Source organism: Budorcas taxicolor, chromosome 9 (genome assembly GCF_023091745.1).
Source record: "Budorcas taxicolor isolate Tak-1 chromosome 9, Takin1.1, whole genome shotgun sequence".
Classification (NCBI taxonomy): Eukaryota; Metazoa; Chordata; class Mammalia; order Artiodactyla; family Bovidae; genus Budorcas; species Budorcas taxicolor.
The window spans coordinates 14737181-14755632 of record NC_068918.1 but is presented as its reverse complement, the minus strand read 5'-3'; the positions used below and the strand labels follow the sequence as shown (position 1 = coordinate 14755632).

At 43.0% G+C, this 18452-nt stretch overlaps 2 protein-coding genes across 2 annotated transcripts in view; one reads left to right on the top strand and one right to left on the bottom strand.

Moving 5' to 3' along the window:
• The window catches only part of ME1 (malic enzyme 1), a 182494-nt gene extending 179681 nt beyond the window's left edge, over positions 1-2813 (top strand). Inside the window, exon 14 of the mRNA XM_052645595.1 lies at positions 1204-2813. Coding sequence (XP_052501555.1) covers positions 1204-1371 — 168 coding nt within the window. The 3' untranslated portion in view covers positions 1372-2813. The remainder of the gene's footprint in view (positions 1-1203) is intronic.
• Positions 2814-15275: 12462 nt separating this feature from the next.
• RWDD2A (RWD domain containing 2A) lies at positions 15276-17535 on the bottom strand. The gene is made up of 2 exons (XM_052645896.1): positions 17124-17535; positions 15276-16083 (listed from the first exon to the last, which is right to left on the bottom strand). Exons 1-2 carry the CDS (start codon positions 17322-17324, stop codon positions 15406-15408), a joined length of 879 nt encoding a protein of 292 aa, XP_052501856.1. The 5' UTR covers positions 17325-17535; the 3' UTR covers positions 15276-15405.
• Positions 17536-18452: the final 917 nt, after the last annotated feature.

Here is an 18452-nt window from a genome sequence, read left to right as displayed (position 1 = left end):
AAGAATAAAAGCATCATGTGTAACCATGTGGGCCCAAGTAAGGTTAGGAGAAGTGTGACATGTCAAGCGACAACTATGAAAGGAGAAAGACAGCGCTGAGGATCACCCTGGCCAGGGACTAGAAAAGGACTGTGACAGAGGGACATGGAGACGAGGTTCTGTGACACCAGTGGGGCAGGGGGCGCGGAGACTGCCCCCGGAGCCCCACAGATTGCGGTGAGAGTCGCCTTACCTGTGGGATGAAAAGAGAGATTCTGTAGGAGGCTGTGCTCAGAATCAAGATTGCTCAAAGAGCAGGATATCTGAGTTCAAACTCAGTGGGCTGTTCAAGGTATTGAGTTCAAGTTATCTATCAGTCAGGTCATTTCAAGCCTTTTAAGACTGACTCATCTGAGAAATTCTGGTGGCATCACCCATGAGTGAATCTCTGGCAGCCACACTTGCCTTTGTTGCTGACATCATAGTCTCCTCTCGTTACATGACTGCATTTTCACTTTGTATCTTTGTGATCGTGGGTTCTTATTATAATGCACTGAAGTGTTTGGAAACAGGCAAGATGTAAATTATTTTAATCTTTTGAAATAGATATAAAATTTCTTTTTTTATGGAGGTATAGTTGATTTACACTGTTGCATTAATTTCTGCTGTACAGCAAAGCAATGCAGTTTTACATATATATATATATACACACACAGTTTTATATATACACACACACACACTTTCTTTTTTATATTCTTTTCTGTTATGGTTATCATATTCAATATAATTCCCTGTGCTCTGCAGTAGGACCTTGCTGTTTATCTGTCCTATGTATACTGATAATACCTGACATCTGCTAACCTCAGTCCCCTCCTTCTGTCCTCCGCTTGGCAACCACAAGTCTGTCCTTTGTGCCCATGAGTCTGTTTCTCCTTCATAGATAGGTTCATTTATGTCATGCTTTAGATTCTACATATCATTGGTGTCATGTGGTATTTGTCTTTTTCTGACTTATTTCACGTAGTATGATAATCTCTAGTTGCATCCATGTTGCGGCAAATGGCATTATTCCGTCCTTTTTTTAATAGCTGGGTAGTATTCCATTGTGTGTATTTACCGTGTCTGTATCCATTCATCTGTTAATGAAATCAGATGAAAAATTTCTGATGTGCTCATCATCACCTCTATTCATTAAAATAATTAATATTCTCTTTTTATTTCTAGATTGTGAAAGATGCATACCAAGAAAAGACAGCCACAGTTTATCCTGAACCCCCAAACAAGGAAGCGTTTGTCCGCTCTCAGATGTATAGTGCTGACTATGACCAGATTCTTCCTGATTGTTATCCGTGGCCGAAAGAGGCCCAGAAAATACAGACCAAACTTGACTAGTAGCATAATAGCTGACATTTCTAACTCCATTAATGAGGTCTTGAAGTCTTTCATAATTTTCAAAGATTGAAATCTTTTATAACGATTCATAATATGCTAGATTAAGATAAATTTACTTAAACAATCTAAAAATTTACAGAAGAATATTAATATACTTTAGTGTGATTATCTCATTGAACAATTTGCTTCATTTACTTTCCGGTTATTTATGGTTTCCATCTTCATTATTTTGCCCAAGTTCTCTTTAAAAGCTATTGTAACTACCACTGGGAAACCCATCAGTTTTATATAGGGGACTAAGGAGAAGTCCAAAATTAGTAATAAATTGATATGATCAGTATTAAAATCCATAATTCTTTTGTTGCTCACTTTATTAAAAATCGACTGAAAAGATTAAAATCAATTTAGGCATGGATGAACTTTCATTAAATACAGAAACAACACTTACTTTGTTGCCTAGAGAAAAATAACTCCTCAGGTATTTTTATTCCAATCCTGGATTATATGTGCTCTTTTGATGCAACAGAATTCTAACGTTTCTAAGAAAGATCATTGCTGTTTACAATGCCTTGTGCAGCCTTAGATTTTAATATTCTTTCGACATTATTCCATTTCCTTAACACCTTGGTCCTCCATCAGAAATCCCTTTGTAAAAGCACCTTTCTTTCTCCCCACCCAAATGCCCTGTCCTTCAGCCCTGCACATTGCTGCTGGGCCCTTGCAAACCATGGCCCTGTCCTGAGGTTGGTGCCTTCGACTGAGCACAGCCTGAGAAGTGGGCAGAGCAGAGAGAGTGGGGAGCATCTGGAGAAAGGGCTGCCTGTGGGGTCAACGTCTTCAGACACACATCTCCAGAGTCAAGGCAAGCGGGGTTCCCAACTGAGTAACCTGCCCAAGTGTCCCCTTGAGTAGCTCAGGCAATTAAGAGCTCGTCATGTTACAGCAAACTCACTTTCCTCTGAGTTTGAAGAAAATTTTGTCATCTCTTCCCCAATATCAGAAACCTTCTTTACGTCAGATATTAAAGTATTCTAACGACTATCAGTAGTTACAGTCCAGAAATGAACATTAATTTCAGGTTTTACTGTAGAAATTAATAAACCAATGGAGACAAGTTAAAATTCTTAAGCTCAGGTACAGTAGCATTTACTATTTATTTACAGAATTATATGGAGACTTTTTTGTTTTTGAAGTAAGACTTTCAAGGAGTATAAGAAAATGTTCAGAATAAACTGTAGTAATAAATGATTTCATTGAAAGTTATACAAGTTGTTATAGTAGAAGGGGTAGGGGTATTTCTGAAGGTAATGGTTAGTCAAGAATTTCCTCAGTATAGTTATTTTGAAAAGATCTGGAATGCCTTTTCTAGTTTTCATCGTTTCTTGTCTAGTTTTCATGTTGTCTTGTAGCTCTAACTAAATGTATTTACCTATGCAAACGATTTATTAAAGCACTGGAAAAAGCAAAAGAATAAAATGAGAAAGTAATTGTCTTTTTCTCAAAATATTGTTACGCTCAAAAATGACAGTGCTGGGTCTTGGCAGTCACATGATAGAGAATTTTGAATTTTAAAAGTATTCTAAGCTAATTTCACTTTGAACTTCATTTAATACGTGTGTAGTCATTTAATACATGTTTGCTGTATAGTGTTATGAGTGAGATACTTCCTTATCCTCAGAGAAAGATAATGAAGCAAGCATTGGATGAGCAGGTGCCGTGTAGTCTGTATCCCTTATCTTAGTTAATGAAGTCCTCACCATTCCCATATGAAGTAGATACTTCAATGTGCCATGTCCGCAGAGCTCATAAGTGAAGGAGGGGAACTCTGAACCCATGTTTACCTTTCTCTATCGTCTGTTTTCCGTTTGCCAGAGTACAGTCAGAACAGTACTGTCTAATAGGAAAAAAGAAAGTGGGACACATGAGTCATTTCTGTGGTCCTATAAAAAGAAGTGAAGTGAAGTCGCTCAGTCGTGTCCGACTCTTTGCAACCCCATGGACTGTAGCCTACCAAGCTTCTCCATTCATGAGATTTTCCAGGCAAGAGTACCAGAGTGGGTTGCCATTTCCTTCTCCAATAAAAAGAAGAAACAGGTAGAATTCATGTTCATGTATTTTATTGAAACCAATATGCAGAATATTATGAAAAGAATTGAGATATTATTACACTTTTTTTTACATTTCATTTTTATTTCTATTATTTACTTATTGTGCCGAGTTGATTGCAGGACTCAGAATCTTCGATCTTCATTGAGGGATGCAAGGTCTTTTCGTTGTGGATGGGGTGTTTTTAGTTACAGCATGTGGGAACTAGCTCCCTGACCAGGGATGGAACCTGGACCGCCTGCTTTGGAAGCGCAGTCTTAGCCACTGGACCACCAGGGAAGTCCCCGTTTTTGCATTCTTTTGTTCACACCAAGCCTCCAACATCCAGGTATGCACATCAGAGTCATGGGAAACATGTAGAACAGTGTAATAGAACAGCTCACAGACAGACACCCTGAATACACTAGTTACAAAAGCAGCACAAAAATCAATACATAAAGAAGGGTGTTCGGCAACCGGATTGGGACAGCCGACCTACTACATGGAGAGAGTGGAAACTGGAACCCTGCCTCACCCTATATAAAAAGGAAGACTTCAGATGGATGAAAGACCCAAATACAAATGGTAAAAAATGTAAGTTAATAAAAATTGATGTAGCAATGTATCTTTGGTACCCTTCCCCCACTCCCACCCACCTCCCGCTGGCCAAACACAAACATGAAGTGAAAAATGGATGGATTGCATTATCTAAGGATAGGAAGGTTTTGGCTGATAAGTGGGTGCTGCCATTTAACAGGATAAAGTGAAGAAATCTAAGACTGTGGAATAGGTTGGTTACTTTTACAGAGGTGGACTCATAAACAGATAATTTAGGCTCAGGGGCTTAAATTCTCAGTTCTAGTCACTGTATAAACTTTAGAAAAAATGCCTCTTTTTTTAATTAACTTATTTTTATTGAATGATAATTGCTTTACAGAATTTTGCTGTTTTCTGTCAAACCTCAATATGAATCAGCCATAGGTATACATATATCCCCTCCCTTTTGAAACTCCGTCCCATCTCCTTGCCCATCCCACCCCTCTAGGTTGATACAGAGCCCCTGGTACTCGCTATAAGACTGAAATAACAGAAACCCAAAACCATAGGTCATCCTCCTGCTGGTTGCCAAATTTTAACAGGAGTTGCATTCACAGCCTCACCAGGACTCTTATGTGAAACTAAAGAGTATTCACCGGGACACAGGAGGATGTTGATTTGGACTGGGGATCTCTGGGTAGGGGGATTTGGAGGACTTGTATTACCCTAAACCAGGTTTGAGTTCTGACCATCCTGTGTCCCAGGAGACCCCTCACTCCCAGGCAAACCAGGACAGTTGGCAAGTCCTTCCTTGCTCATCAATATGGGAGCTCTTCCTGCCTACAGAGGTTGTAAATGCCTTGTGTGAAGAGCCTGTAACAACCTCACTCCATCTCCTCTTCCTCCTCCCGGGTGACGTCTCATGATCCCCATAGGCATCGTTTAGAGACCAGCATGGAGAGGGGCTGTGGTGGGTACAGTTTAAAAGGCAAACCCAGGAGGAGAAGACTTGCACCAAGAAAGTCTAGACATTGCTCATTTATACTGGCAAAATCTCAGGGAAATATATGGAACTCTGAAAATGTTCTGAGGATGGAACAGTGTCATTTGGGATTGGGCAGACTTTATGGAGGGCTTCCCAGGTGGCTCAGTGGTAGAGAACCAGCCTGCCAGTGCAGGAGCCACAGGAGACGTGGGTTCGATCCCTAGGTCAGGAAGATCCCATGGAGGAGGAAATGGCAACCCCCAGTACTCTTGCCTGGAGAATCCCATGGACAGAGGAGCCTGGCTGGCCACAGTCCACGGGGTCATAAAGAGTCGGACACGACTGAGTGACTGAGCACATTCGCACAGAGACGTGATAAATGGGGGGTGCGCCTACTGCAGATCCTGCATTTAATGTGCTGCCTTGAGCAGCTGAAAATGACTCTGCTTGTTGATTTAGTTAGTTGACTTAAACGTAGACTTGACAATGATGCACATTAAATGAAACTGAGAACACGAACATTCCTTGAAATAATATATAGGGATTCAAGATTTACAAAGATGGGATTATAGGAGTAGATTTGCAATGGGCAATCTGACCATTTCAACCCTAATGATCCCCTAAGTCTCCCAAGAAGACCTATTGGTGACCCTCCTTTCACTAAAGTCTTGAGATATAGACTGATGAAGGGATTAGTAGCATCAATGAAAGCATTTTTAAAAATCGAGGTATAATTAATATATTAGTTTCAGGTTTACAAGGTAATATGATATTTGTATATATTGCAAGATGGTCACCACAATAAATCACCATAGCTAGTTACAAACTTTTTTCCTGGTGATAAGAACTTTAAGATTCTATTAGCATCTTTCAAATATGCAATACAGTATTACTGACTATAGTCACTATGTGCTGTGCTAAGTTGCTTCAGTCATGTCCAACTCTGCTACCTCATGGACTGTAGCCCACCAGGCTCCTAGGTCCATGGGATTTTCCAGACAAGAATATTGGAGTGGGTTGCCGTACCCTCCTCCAGGGGGTCAAACCCACATCTCTTAAATCTTCTGCATTGGCAGGTGGGTTCTTTACCAAGTGTTATTAAATTCCCATGACTTATTTCATAACTGGTCATTCATACTTTTTGACCCCCTTCACCTATTTTGCCCACTCCTCCATCCCCTGTCTCTGGCAATGACTAACCTGTTCTTTGTGAGCTTGTCTTTTTTTTTTCTTTTGGATACCATATATAAGTGAGATCACAGGATATTTATCTTTCTCTAACTGACTTATATCACTTAGTATAATGCCCCTGAGGTCCATCCTGCTGTTGCAAATGGTGATATTTTGTTCTTTTTTGGGGTGTGTGTGTGTGTTTTATCCGTTGGATACTTAACATGTCTTGGTTGTAGTGCATATTACTGCAGCAGGGCAGCACACCAGTTTTTATTTTTCCTCAAATACTGAGAAATGGGGTTGCTGGATCTTTTGCTGGTTCTACTTTTAATGACTTTAGGAACCCGTGTACTTTTTCCATAGTGATTGTACCAGTTTACATTCCCCCTAGCAGTGCACAAAGGTTCCCTTTTCTGCACATTCTCACCAACATTTTTTATTTCTTGTCTCTTTGATGATAGCTGTTCTAACGTGTTATCTCATTGTGGTTTTCATTTGCGTTTCCCTGATGATTAGTGATGCTGAGCATCTTTTCATGTACGTGTTAGCCATCTGTATATCTTCTTTGGAAAACTGTATTCAAATACTCTGCCCATTTTGAAATCATATTTTATTTTATTTTTTGCTAATGAGTTGAGTTCTTTATATATTTTGAATATTAGCCCCTTATCAGATATGTAATTTGCAAATATTTTCTCTCAGTAGGTTGCCTTTACATTTTGTTGATGGCTTTCTTTGCTGTTAAGAGCTTTTTAGTTTGATATAGTCCCACTTGTTATTTTTATTTTTGTTGACTATGCTTTTGGTGCCAAACACAAATATCATTGCCAGAATTGATGTTAAAGAGCTTATCACCTGTTTTCTTCTAGTTTATGGACTTTAGGTCTTTCATTCAAGTCTTTAATCCATTTTGAGTTAATTTTTGTGTATAGCATAAGATAGTGGTCTAGTAATTTTTCTTTTGCATCTGACTGTCCAGTTTTCCTAATAGCATCTGTTGGGTACACTGTCCTTTTGCCATTGTATAATCTTGGCTTCTTTGTCATAAATGATCATATATGTGTGGATTTCTGGGCTCTCTTATTCTGTTCCATTGATCTATGTGCCTGTTTTTACGCCAGTACCACACTATTTATTTCTTCATCTATCTAGTCGTTTGTCTGCATCAGATCTTAGTTGCAGCACACAGGATCTTCATTGTATCGTGCAGGATATTTTGTTGCCGCACATGGACTCTCTGCTTGTAGCTTGCGAGCTTTGGTAGCTGTGGTATGCGGGTTCTCTAGTTGTGGTTCTCAGGCTCAGAGCACGTGGGCTTCAGTGGTTGTGGCATATAGGCTGTCTAATTGTGGCACACGGGTTCAGTAGGTGTGGTGCACTGACTTAGTTGCTCTGACGTATGTGGGATCTTAGTTTCCTGATCAAGGATCAAACCTGCATCCCCTGCATTGCAGTGTGGATTCTTAGCTCTTGGACCCCCAGGGAATTCCCCATACTGTTTTGATCACTGTAGCTTTGTAGTATACTTTGAAATCAGGGAGTGTGATGTCTCCAGTTTTGTTCTCTCAAGAGTGCTCTGGTTATTCAGTCTTTTATCACGCTCTACAAATTTAAGGATTGTTTGCTCTATATCTCTGAAAAATGTCATGATAATTTTGATAGGAATTGATTCTGTAGATTGCTTTAAGTAATATGGACATTTTAATAATATTTTTTTTTCCTAATGAACATATAATATCTTTACACTTATTTTTGTCATCTTCAGTTTCTTTCATCAGTGTCTTATAGTTTTCAGTGTACAGGTCTTTTACTTCATTGGTTAAATTTATTGCTAGGTATTTTATTCTTTTTGGTACCATTATATGTGGGATTGCTTCCTTGATTCTTCTGAAAATTCATTATTAGTGTATAGAAATACAACAGAATTTGTGTACTGATTTTATACCCTGAAACTTTATCTCTTTATTCTAAAATTATTTTGTAGGGTCTCTAGGGTTTTCTATATTTAATATCATGTCATTTGCATATCAGAAAAGGTGATGGCACCCCACTCCAGTACTCTTGCCTGGAAAATCCCATGGACGGAAAAGCCTGGTGGGCTGCAGTCCATGGGGTCGTGAAGAGTCGGACACGATTGAGCGACTTCCCTTTTCACTTTTCACTTTCATGCATTGGAGAAGGAAATGGCAACCCACTCCAGTGTTCTTGCCTGGAGAATCCCAGGGACGGGGGAGCCTGGTGGGCTGCCGTCTGTGGGGTTGCACGGAGTTGGACACGACTGAAGTGACTTAGCAGCAGCATCTGCATATAGAGACAGTTTTACTTTTTACTTTCCAATTTGGATGTCTTTTATTTTTTTTTCTTGCCTAACTGGAAAGTGAAGTCAAGTGGGCCTTAGAAAGTATCACTATGAACAAAGCTAGTGGAGGTGATGGAATTCCAGTTGAGCTGTTTCAAATCCTGAAAGATGATGCTGTGAAAGTGCTGCACTCAATATACCAGCAAATGTGGAAAACTCAGCAGTGGCCACAGGACTGGAAAAGGTCAGTTTTCATTCCAATTCCAAAGAAAGGCAATGCTAAAGAATGCTCAAACTACCGCACAATTGCACTCATCTCACATGCTAGTAAAGTAATGCTCAAAATTCTCTAAGCCAGCCTTCAGCAGTACGTGAACCGTGAACTCCCTGATGTTCAAGCTGGTTTTCAAAAAGGCAGAGGAACCAGAGATCAAATTGCCAACATCCGCTGGATCATGGAAAAAGCAAGAGAGTTCCAGAAAAATATCTGTTTCTGCTTTATTGACTGTGCCAAAACCTTTGACTGTGTGGATCACAATAAACTGTGGAAAATTCTGAGAGATGGGAATACCAGACCACCTAACCTGCCTCTTGAGAAATCTGTATGCAGGTCAGGAAGCAACAGTTAGAACTGGACATGGAACAACAGACTGGTTCCAAATAGGAAAAGGAGTACGTCAAGGCTGTATTTTGTCACCCTGCTTGCTGGACTGGAAGAAACACAAGCTGGAGTCAAAATTGCTGGGAGAAATATCAATAACCTCAGATATGCAGATGACACCACCCTTATGGCAGAAAGTGAAGAGGAGCTGAAAAGCCTCTTGATAAAAGTGAAAGAGGAGAGTGAAAAAGTTGGCTTAAAGCTCAACATTCAGAAAATGAAGATCATGGCATCTGGTCCCATCACTTCATGGGAAACAGATGGGGAAACAGTGGAAACTGTCAGACTTTATTTTGGGGGGCTCCAAAATCACTGCAGATGGTGATTGCAGCCATGAAATTAAAAGACGCTTACTCCTTGGAAGAAAAGTTATGACCAACCTAGATAGCATATTCAAAAGCGGAGACATTACTTTGCCGACTAAGGTCTGTCTAGTCAAGGCTATAGTTTTTCCTGTGGTCATGTATGGATGTGAGAGTTGGACTGTGAAGAAGGCTGAGTGCCAAAGAATTGATGCTTTTGAACTGTGGTGTTGGAGAAGACTCTCGAGAGTCCCTTGGACTGCAAGGAGATCCAACCAGTCCATTCTGAAGGAGATCAGCCCTGGGATTTCTTTGGAAGGACTGATGCTGAAGCTGCAACTCCAGTACTTTGGCCACCTCATGCGAAGAGTTGACTCATTGGAAAAGACTCTGATGCTGGGAGGGATTGGGGGCAGGAGGAGAAGGGGACGACAGAGGATGAGATGGCTGGATGGCATCACAGACTCGATGGACGTGAGTCTGAGTGAACTCCGGGAGATGGTGATGAAGAGGGAGGCCTGGCATGCTGCGATTCATGGGGTCTCAAAAAGTCGGACATGACTGAGTGGCTGAACTGAACTGAGGACTTCCAATACTTTGTTGAAGAAAAATGACAAGAGTGGGCATCCTTGTGTTGTTACTGATCTTAAAGGAAAAGGTTTCAGATTTTCCCCATTGAGTATAAATGATGTTAGCTGTGGGCTTGTCATATATGCCTTTATTATATTGAGATATGTTTCCTTGATACCCACTTTGTTGAGAGTTTTTAATAGACATTGAGTTTTGTAAAATGCCTTTCCTGCATCTATTTGAAATGATCATTTGATTTTATATCCTTCATTTGGTAATATGACTGTATCACATTGATTGACATTCTGATGTTGAACCATCCTTGCATCCCTGGAATAAATCCTGCTTGATCATTGTATATGATCCTTTTAATACTTTGTTGAATCTAATTTGCTAATATATTATTGAGATGAAAAGCATTTTAATGACTTCTCTATAAGCTGGGAATTGCTGTAGTTAAAATGAGCTCTTTATATCAATAGAGACATCAGAATCTTGAGGCTACTAGATGCCTAAAGCAGCACTTCACAGCAAATAACAAGTGGAGACAAAGTGTACTAATCAGGACAGTGTAATAAGAATAGTTTGGCCTACAGAAATCTGTGGTGGTCGCCAGTAAATCACAGGCTCCCAGAGCCAGAAATGATGCTGAAGAAATTGAACAACTAGGACAGCACAGGTCTTGATCTAGAAAAATAGGTGCTGGTGTATACAAGTGATATGTCTACAGTAATGCATATCAGTTGAACATCAAGTTGAGTGCTTAGTTGCCTCAGTCGTGCCCAACTCTTTGGTGACCCTATGGACTTAGCCCTCCAGCCTCCTCTGTCCATGGATTTTCCAGGCAAGAATACTGGAGTGGGTTGCCATGCCCTCCTCCAGGGGATCTTTCCAACCCAGGGATTGAACCCACATCTCCTGCACTGGCAGGCAGGTTCTTTACCACCAGTGTCACCTGTGAAGCCCAGTTGAATGTTAAATTGGCTTTGGCCAAAAAATGGGGGCAGCCCACATAAGCGATATGTATAACAACAGCAGCAGAAAAGCCGGATCAGAGCCGCTAAGACAGTGTCAAGGCCCTCACTAAAGTTACATGCACAGACATGAATGAAACACCTCTATGGTGATGAACTCTGTAATCTCATAAATATGTTTCCAAAATCTACCTTTGAGGCTCCATTTACTAGGATAACAGTGCATTGCAGAAAGACAGATGTGATTAGTCACTTCAGTCATGTCCAACTCTTTGTGACCCCATGAACTGTAGCCCACCAGGCTTCCCGGTCTATGGGATTTTTGCAGCAAGAATACTGGAGTGGGTTGCCATTTCCTTCTCCAGGAGATCTTCCCAAACCGGGGATCAAACCCGTGTCTCCTCCATCTCTGACACTGCAGGTGGATTCCTTAGCACTGAGCCACCAGGGAAGCCCTAACCACTAGGCATTTTGGAAATCATCTGGCAACAGCTCTGAAACCAGGATGGTTGGTCTATGGGATAAAGCATATGCTATATGAATGAACCCATTATCTAGTTATTTTCACAGTGAAGAGTTAGAATTGATTTCATCATCTAAGGCAATAACCCCACACTGGATCCATGATGCATCAGTTCAGTTCAGTTGCTCAGTCGTGTCTGACTCTTCATGGTCCCATGGACTGCAGCACGCCAGGCCTCCCTGTCCATCACCAACTCCCAGAGTTCACTCAGACTCACGTCCATCAAGTCAGTGATGCCATCCAGGTATCTCATCCTCTGTCCTCCCCTTCTCCTCCTGCCTTCAATCTTTCCATGATGCATAGAATAAGAGTTATTCTGGCTGGAGTACTGAATGATTCACCAAGATAAATCCTACCATCAAAAGCTTTAAAAGAAACATGGGTGTGATTCTTATCATGTCCGGACTGAAATGATGTTTGGCATGTGCAAGAGACAGGGCTTTAAGAATGACAGCATTATGTTCATTCATCAGATTGTAATTCTAACTGTAGCTATTGTCAAACTGGTTCTCTTTCTTGGAGCAAATCAGTAGGTAGGTATTAATTTGGCCAGCACGTTTTTTGTTTTGTCTTTATTCCAGTAAGGAGAGGACACCTGTAGCGGCAGTTTATGATAACATTAAAGATTGTCTTAACTTTCCATTAACTTTCTCTGTGCCATTATTTAATTCTTGATACTAGACCTTAGTCATCTCACTATCACACAGGGCACCATGCTGGACTAACACGATGATCTATGCTCATAAGACCTGGAGCACAGGTGTCAGGAGCTTCTCTGGATACCTGCTACAATACATCTGGCTGGACAGTGGAAGATAAATCCCATGAAAGCACAAGAGCCTGCCACCTCAGCCAGCTTTGTGGTGGTCCGGTTTCCTGGTGTATGTTGCAATATTCCGGCCATAGTGAAGAGAAAATCGTGTGCTCTATTTCACCTACAACTAAGGACCCTCAGTGTTTGGTGGCTTTCTTTGAATTTTATGTGCAGTGCTGCAGCCCATTTATGGGTTGATCCAAATGCTTCTAGATTTAACTGGGCTCAGAAAAAAAAGGCCTCTCCAGCTGAATCAGGTTGCAGTGAAACGTGGTTTTACCATGTGGACCCTATGAGGGAGATCCAATGGGCTGAGAATTTTGAGCAAATTAGGATTTTATATAAAATCAGGATTTTTGAGCAAACCACACTCCCTTCAGAAAACACCTATTCTTTCAACTTAGTACTGGGCCACTTGAAGTAAAAGAAAGAAAATTGTCCTGCTCAGGAGTGTTATATGAAGGCCTCAGATAGGCTCCTGCAAAGCCTGCTCAAGTTCTCAGAAGGATAGCTTGTAAGCAGTCATACAGAAACTCAAGTTCACAGGCAACATATTTCTGCTTTAATATAGCAATGTTTTTGAAGTCCTTGTGTTGTGTCAGCTCATCAGACCCATTCTTCTGTTATGTGAGTATCCTCTGTCCTTAGCCTAACAAAATAGACCAGCAAGGAATGAAAAGCAGAGAACATACTTGAAGAAAAACTGATTTAATTTAGTAAGCTTTAAGACACAAGCATGTATAATAAGCATTCTTTCCAAATGAACATTTTAAACATATATGTATACAGTATCAGGATTCCTGAATTACAAGCAACAGAGGCTGATTCTGACTCCAGGAAGAAAGGGGGGCAGATGTTAGGTGTTAATAGGTCATAGGAAGTTTTGGTCAACTGAGCATTCCATAGGCCAGGAAGGAGGGTGGCATTAGGGATTCTAGCAGCAAGAGTTCAAAACCATCTCTCCAGGAGACTGCCAGCTGGATTCCAGTCACTCCTCCCAGAGAAGGGGAGCTTCCTCATGGACATGAACTTGGGCAAACTCTGAGGGACGGTAAGGGACAGGGATCCTGGCATGCTGCAGTCCATGGGGTTGTGAAGAGTTGGACATGACTCGGTGACTGAACAATATTAGTGCTTCTGATAGGGGAAAAAAAACCAACAACAAAACATTGCCACATGCTTCTATTTGACATGTCAAAGTAGGTCCTGAAAAACTATCATCAGAAATAGCTCCAGGAGCAGTAGTGTTCAAAAACCAGAATTTATTCCCTTCATTTGAGTTATGTAAGATTTTTGTTTCATATTCTTTAAACTTCTTTCTGTGGCTACTTTAGCTCATTTAATCATAGAAAACACTGAGTGGCTTAGACATGTATTAGATGAATGGCACCTATTGCTGTCTCAGTTCAAAGGGGGAAAAGTTAGCAGTTAACATCTGTTTAGGGCCTGAACCCTGTCAACACTGATTATGCTTCTTGATGGCTCTGGGGAGACGACATGGGAAGCTGACTCCTGTGTGTGTTGTTCTCAGTCCTGGTAAAGACTGAGGAATGAGTCTTTGGCAATGTCAGTCCTACTTCTTCCCTTTGTACACAGGGAAAATGAGTCCCAGCCATGTGCAAAGCCACGATTAAAACACGAATGGGCAAGCTGGATGAGCAGGCAAGGCAGGCCCACAAGAGTCTTGGTGTGAGCGTCTGAGTTGCGCCCTGAAAGGAAACTTTCTCTGATGAGCTGAGTAGAGCTCAGGCAGGACAGCATGGACCCCATCCCCAGGCCTCATGGTCAGGAGAGTCAGCTTAGTGCAGGGTCTGCTCTCTGTCACGTCCTGGCTCTGCCCGAGGACACGTGTCTACATCCTAGACACAGAGGAAAACCAGACACTGGAATGGACTGTTTCATTAAAGATTCTATACACGCCGCCAGCACACACAGCAATTTTGGCATCTAACAGCATCCCGAGATGGGGAGTGAGGCATTCCGTCCATGTCACTGAATCTCAGCCCCCAACTCTGGGGACTGAGGGGTATCCTTATAGTGGATACATCCTTAGGGGACCAGGGTATCAGTGGAGTGCCTGTGACCCAGCAGGAGAATGGAATGCTCCCTGGGAAAGGGCAGTAGTAAAGAAGACACCAAGGCCAGGCAACCAGAGAAAGCTGAGTAGAGAGAGCTTGGGAATGTCCTTCACCACAGGTGAGACTCCCAGAAATTCCTGGCCAGGGGTAGATGAATGTAATAAAAAGGTTCGGTAAGAGCTGCTTAAACAGGGGCTATTATCATTAGAATAAACTCATTTTAACGAAGGCTGGTGAAGACTGTGGAGCTTGAAATTTTCCGAAGAGATGGTGGTGACATCACTTTTGTCCTCTAGGAAGGTGATGGTGCAGGGCCATCCACACTGGTCCTTCCCAATGCCCTTGCCCCACAGAACGATGCAAACTGGCACAGGGAAGAAGACCCAAGTGCACAATCTGTGGGACACTGTGTGGGCAAGAAACCGTATTTGGTTCTGTGGAGACGAACCCAGCAAGAATACTGGTACATGATCCTTAGTATTATGAATCAATCGACGTAAACAACACAGGGCACAGTGTCACCACCGTTAGCATTTGGTTTTACTAAAAGGAAAAACCCCACATAGAAGAGTTTAAGTTAAAGGAAGAAACGTGTAAACACGTGTTCTTAGTTCCTATTTTCAACTTGACTGAGAAAAATGTGTGGCGTCCCCTGCCTGCTAGCAACAGGAAAAGGAGAAATGTTAATATTTATGAGATCATAGCTGCAGTTTGACCACTGCCATTCAGCTGGGCTTTGAAAATTCTTTTTAATCAAATTAGCTTCACTGGTTAGACTGACTGGTTTTTATTAGTGTACCATGAAATAGTTTTCAATTAACACAAGAACATAGAGGTAACATCGCCATCACACTGTTATAAAGTTAAAAGGCTTATGTGTTTGTTTCAGTACCAGGGAAAAATACTGGAGCTAGGTTTCCCCACCGACGATGCTAACCAGCTACTAGTCCTTTTATTTTGCTCTTATTAATAGAAATATACCTTAGTGAGCTTAGTTATGTAGGCCTCTTCATAGAGGCCTCTTCATAGCTTCCTAGGAGTCAGAACTTTTGCTTTCAATACCAAATAATATCTGGAAAACATGCTCACTTTTGTGTTTTTTGAGGAATTCCAAGAACTGGCCCAGATTCATGTGATAGTCATTCCTCAAGCCGTAGTCACCGTGGGCCTCAAGGAGTAATTCTTCAAAAGAATGGAAAAGGCGCAGGTCTTGCCCATCTCCTTCTGTTTCGATACTCTCTGCATGCTTACAGGAAATGTGTTTCCAGTTGGGGTACCTGATGGTGTGCCAGAATTCCTCACAGTGCTCTTTGAAGCCCTCCACACAGATTATCCCTGGCTTTCCTGTCATGCAAAATCCTGTCACGTCCAGCCTCTTCCCGACCTCCAGGATCTTTTTGCGGAGGTCCTGCTGATAGATATGGTGACTGTAGATCCACATGCGGAGGAAGGTGTTCTTGACTGGCTTTGCTTGTGTCGATGGTTCGTCCACGAGCTTTCTGTTCAGGAAGTAGGAGGCACTGTTGTCTTGTAACCACTGGATGGCCGCACACACACAGAGCTCCCCTGGATCAAAAGTCCCGATGTACGAAGTGAGGCCTTTGTTGAGAAGCAGCTGCTGCTGTCTGTCAAGTTCTGGTGACCGTGCAAACATCTGCAGTGCTACATAGGGGTAGCTGTGAGGCATGGTTACTTGCAAGTCAATTTTCCCCTTAAAATGAAAAGCAAATATATTTAAGTACCGTGAAATCACATAAGCTAGTTTATCAATGGCCACTGCATGATTCTGATCAAGGTATCAACAATAGTTACTGCTTCTGTTACATGTCAGCTGTGTGCCAGACACTGCACAACTTCACAAACACAATTTTACACACGGACACAAACTCCTTCCAATGATGCATTCATTCCTTCCAATATTCATCAAACACCGAGCACGCGTCAGGTACCCTATGCTGAAAAAATTGTTTCAAGATATTTCTTCTTCACAAGAAGCTAGACCTTAGTTCTGTCCTTCATGAAGTCTAGAGCCTAGTGAAGGGGGCAGACATTAAACAAATCATTACACGCAGCAAGTATTTCATTGCAAAGGCGAGAAGCATGGCCATGGAAGAGTAGAGGGATCCACTGAAATGTGTCACCAGGGGGGCTACCTGAGGTCTGGGGAGCCAGGGAGTCTCGCCTGAAGGAATGGTGACCCAAGGCTGAGTAAGTAAATAACAGGGGTTCTCAAATGCCTGGACCACTTGTTACATGGGTGATGCTAACACTGATGGAGATAAACAGATCAGAAAATGAAGGTCAATTCATTTTCAGAATTTAGATTTTCTACCTGTATTTGCTTTCAGGGTCATGGTGCCACGAAAGAAACAGTCATTCACTCCTTAAAAACAGTGCTGCCAAAAAGACAACACTGAGATCTGGGGAAGTCATAACGTACATACAAGACAGTCCATACTACAGTAGCAGGACTCATTCAACTGGATGAGTGACAGAAAAATGGCACCATAAGACTGCAAGGTGTGTTTAATAAAAACACCGGGCCTATTGCTTTAAAAGGTGAGCATATGTGTGTAAAAGTCAAGATCTTTATTGAGACAACTAACATCCCATATTTTCCTTTCAAACACGTAAAGGAAATATGCATCTGGAATATTCTCTATCTGCTTCTTGGAGAGGAAGCTCAGGCTCCAAGTGTTTTCAATAAAACCTGGGAACCTGGCAACAAGGAAAACAACTCAAGGCACCTACCTTGGGCTCCTCGATCTGCAGGGTGATCACAAATTCGATTTTTGGTGGCAGCGCCTCCCTTATGCCGTCCAAGTATCTCTTTATGTTCGTCAGGGCATTGACATCTTCAAGTTTTACTTCTCCTTGGTTAGGAAACATAGAAAACAGCATTTCCATCTCCAGCAGCTGAAGCTGAAGGCATTCCTTCATTGAAGCCGACATGCTGACTCGAAATCAACCTGCCAGGAAAACTGGAAAGGCCCAGGGACACTGGGGCTGTCAACGTCGGCGGTGTCCAGGGAAATTTCCCGCAGTTCCCTTTCCGTGGTAGCCGCTCTGCAGGAGCGCGATTACGCACCGAGAGCTATGTGCACAAAGCAGGACACTTACACTCTTCCGCTTTATTTCCTGACCCCCAAACCTAGCATACACATACCCCAAGATGCGTCGTTAAAATTCAGATTCTCTCTCCGCGCCCCCCACCCCCCCAACCCCGGTCCGATCTGGGTCCAGGTAATCTGGATTTTCAACAAGTGTTCGGAGTTATCCCGTTGCAGATGGCTGGCAAACACCACCTGCGGACACTGCAAGCTTGAATTCTGGGAAGGGCGAGGGGCCCAGCTTCCAAATCCCACCCAGGTGCGGGGCTTGGGGGGCGGTGTCCGTAGCGACCAGAGAGGCCCGCAGTATCGTCGAGGCAAGGATTCGGATCCCTGGGCTCCAGGGGTCTTCTGGGCCCCGCCGCGCTCCACGCCAGCTGCAGCCCCCGCGGCCTCGGTGCCACAGAGCCCTACCCGGTGGGCTTTTCGCCTCACCCCAGACTGGGACGGCAAATGAGTCCCGATGATTTGGATCCACCTGGCTTCTGCCCTCAAGGGTTCTGGCTTAATGAGAGGGGTCTTCCCGGTAAATAAAATGGCGTTTTATGCGAGCTGGCGGGGAGGGGAGGAGCGGCTCGAGAAAGCTTCCCAGAAGAAAACGTTTGGGAGATGAACCTCGCGAGTAGAGAAGGGGGATGCGGGGAGCCGAGTGGCGCTCACTGGGGCTGGGATCACCTTGTTAGAGGCCCCGTTTCGGGGCTGGTACCCCCTCCGCACTCAGGACCACTCGGAACCCCGGCTTCCCAGGAACGTGGGCCTGCCACCCTCTGAGACCCGAATTTGGAGTCAGGGGCTGCGTTTTTTTTGCCGGTCGCAGCGCTCTGAGGGCCCGCGACCCTCAGCCCCAACCCCCGGGCCACCGCGGGGGCCTCACCCTTTCGGGTCATTCAAAAGGAAACAGCCCCAAACCCTCCCTCAACCTCTCAACGCCGATCCGCAGCTCCGCAGGCGCGAGCCGCGCGTGACGGGC

Coding starts and splice junctions, on each gene's coding strand:
- RWDD2A (XM_052645896.1), bottom strand. CDS start 17,324: ATGTCGGCTTCAATGAAGGAATGCCTTCAGCTTCAGCTGCTGGAGATG. Junction 16,084..17,123: donor TGCAGATCGAGGAGCCCAAG/GTAGGTGCCTTG, acceptor TTTCATTTTAAG/GGGAAAATTGACTTGCAAGT.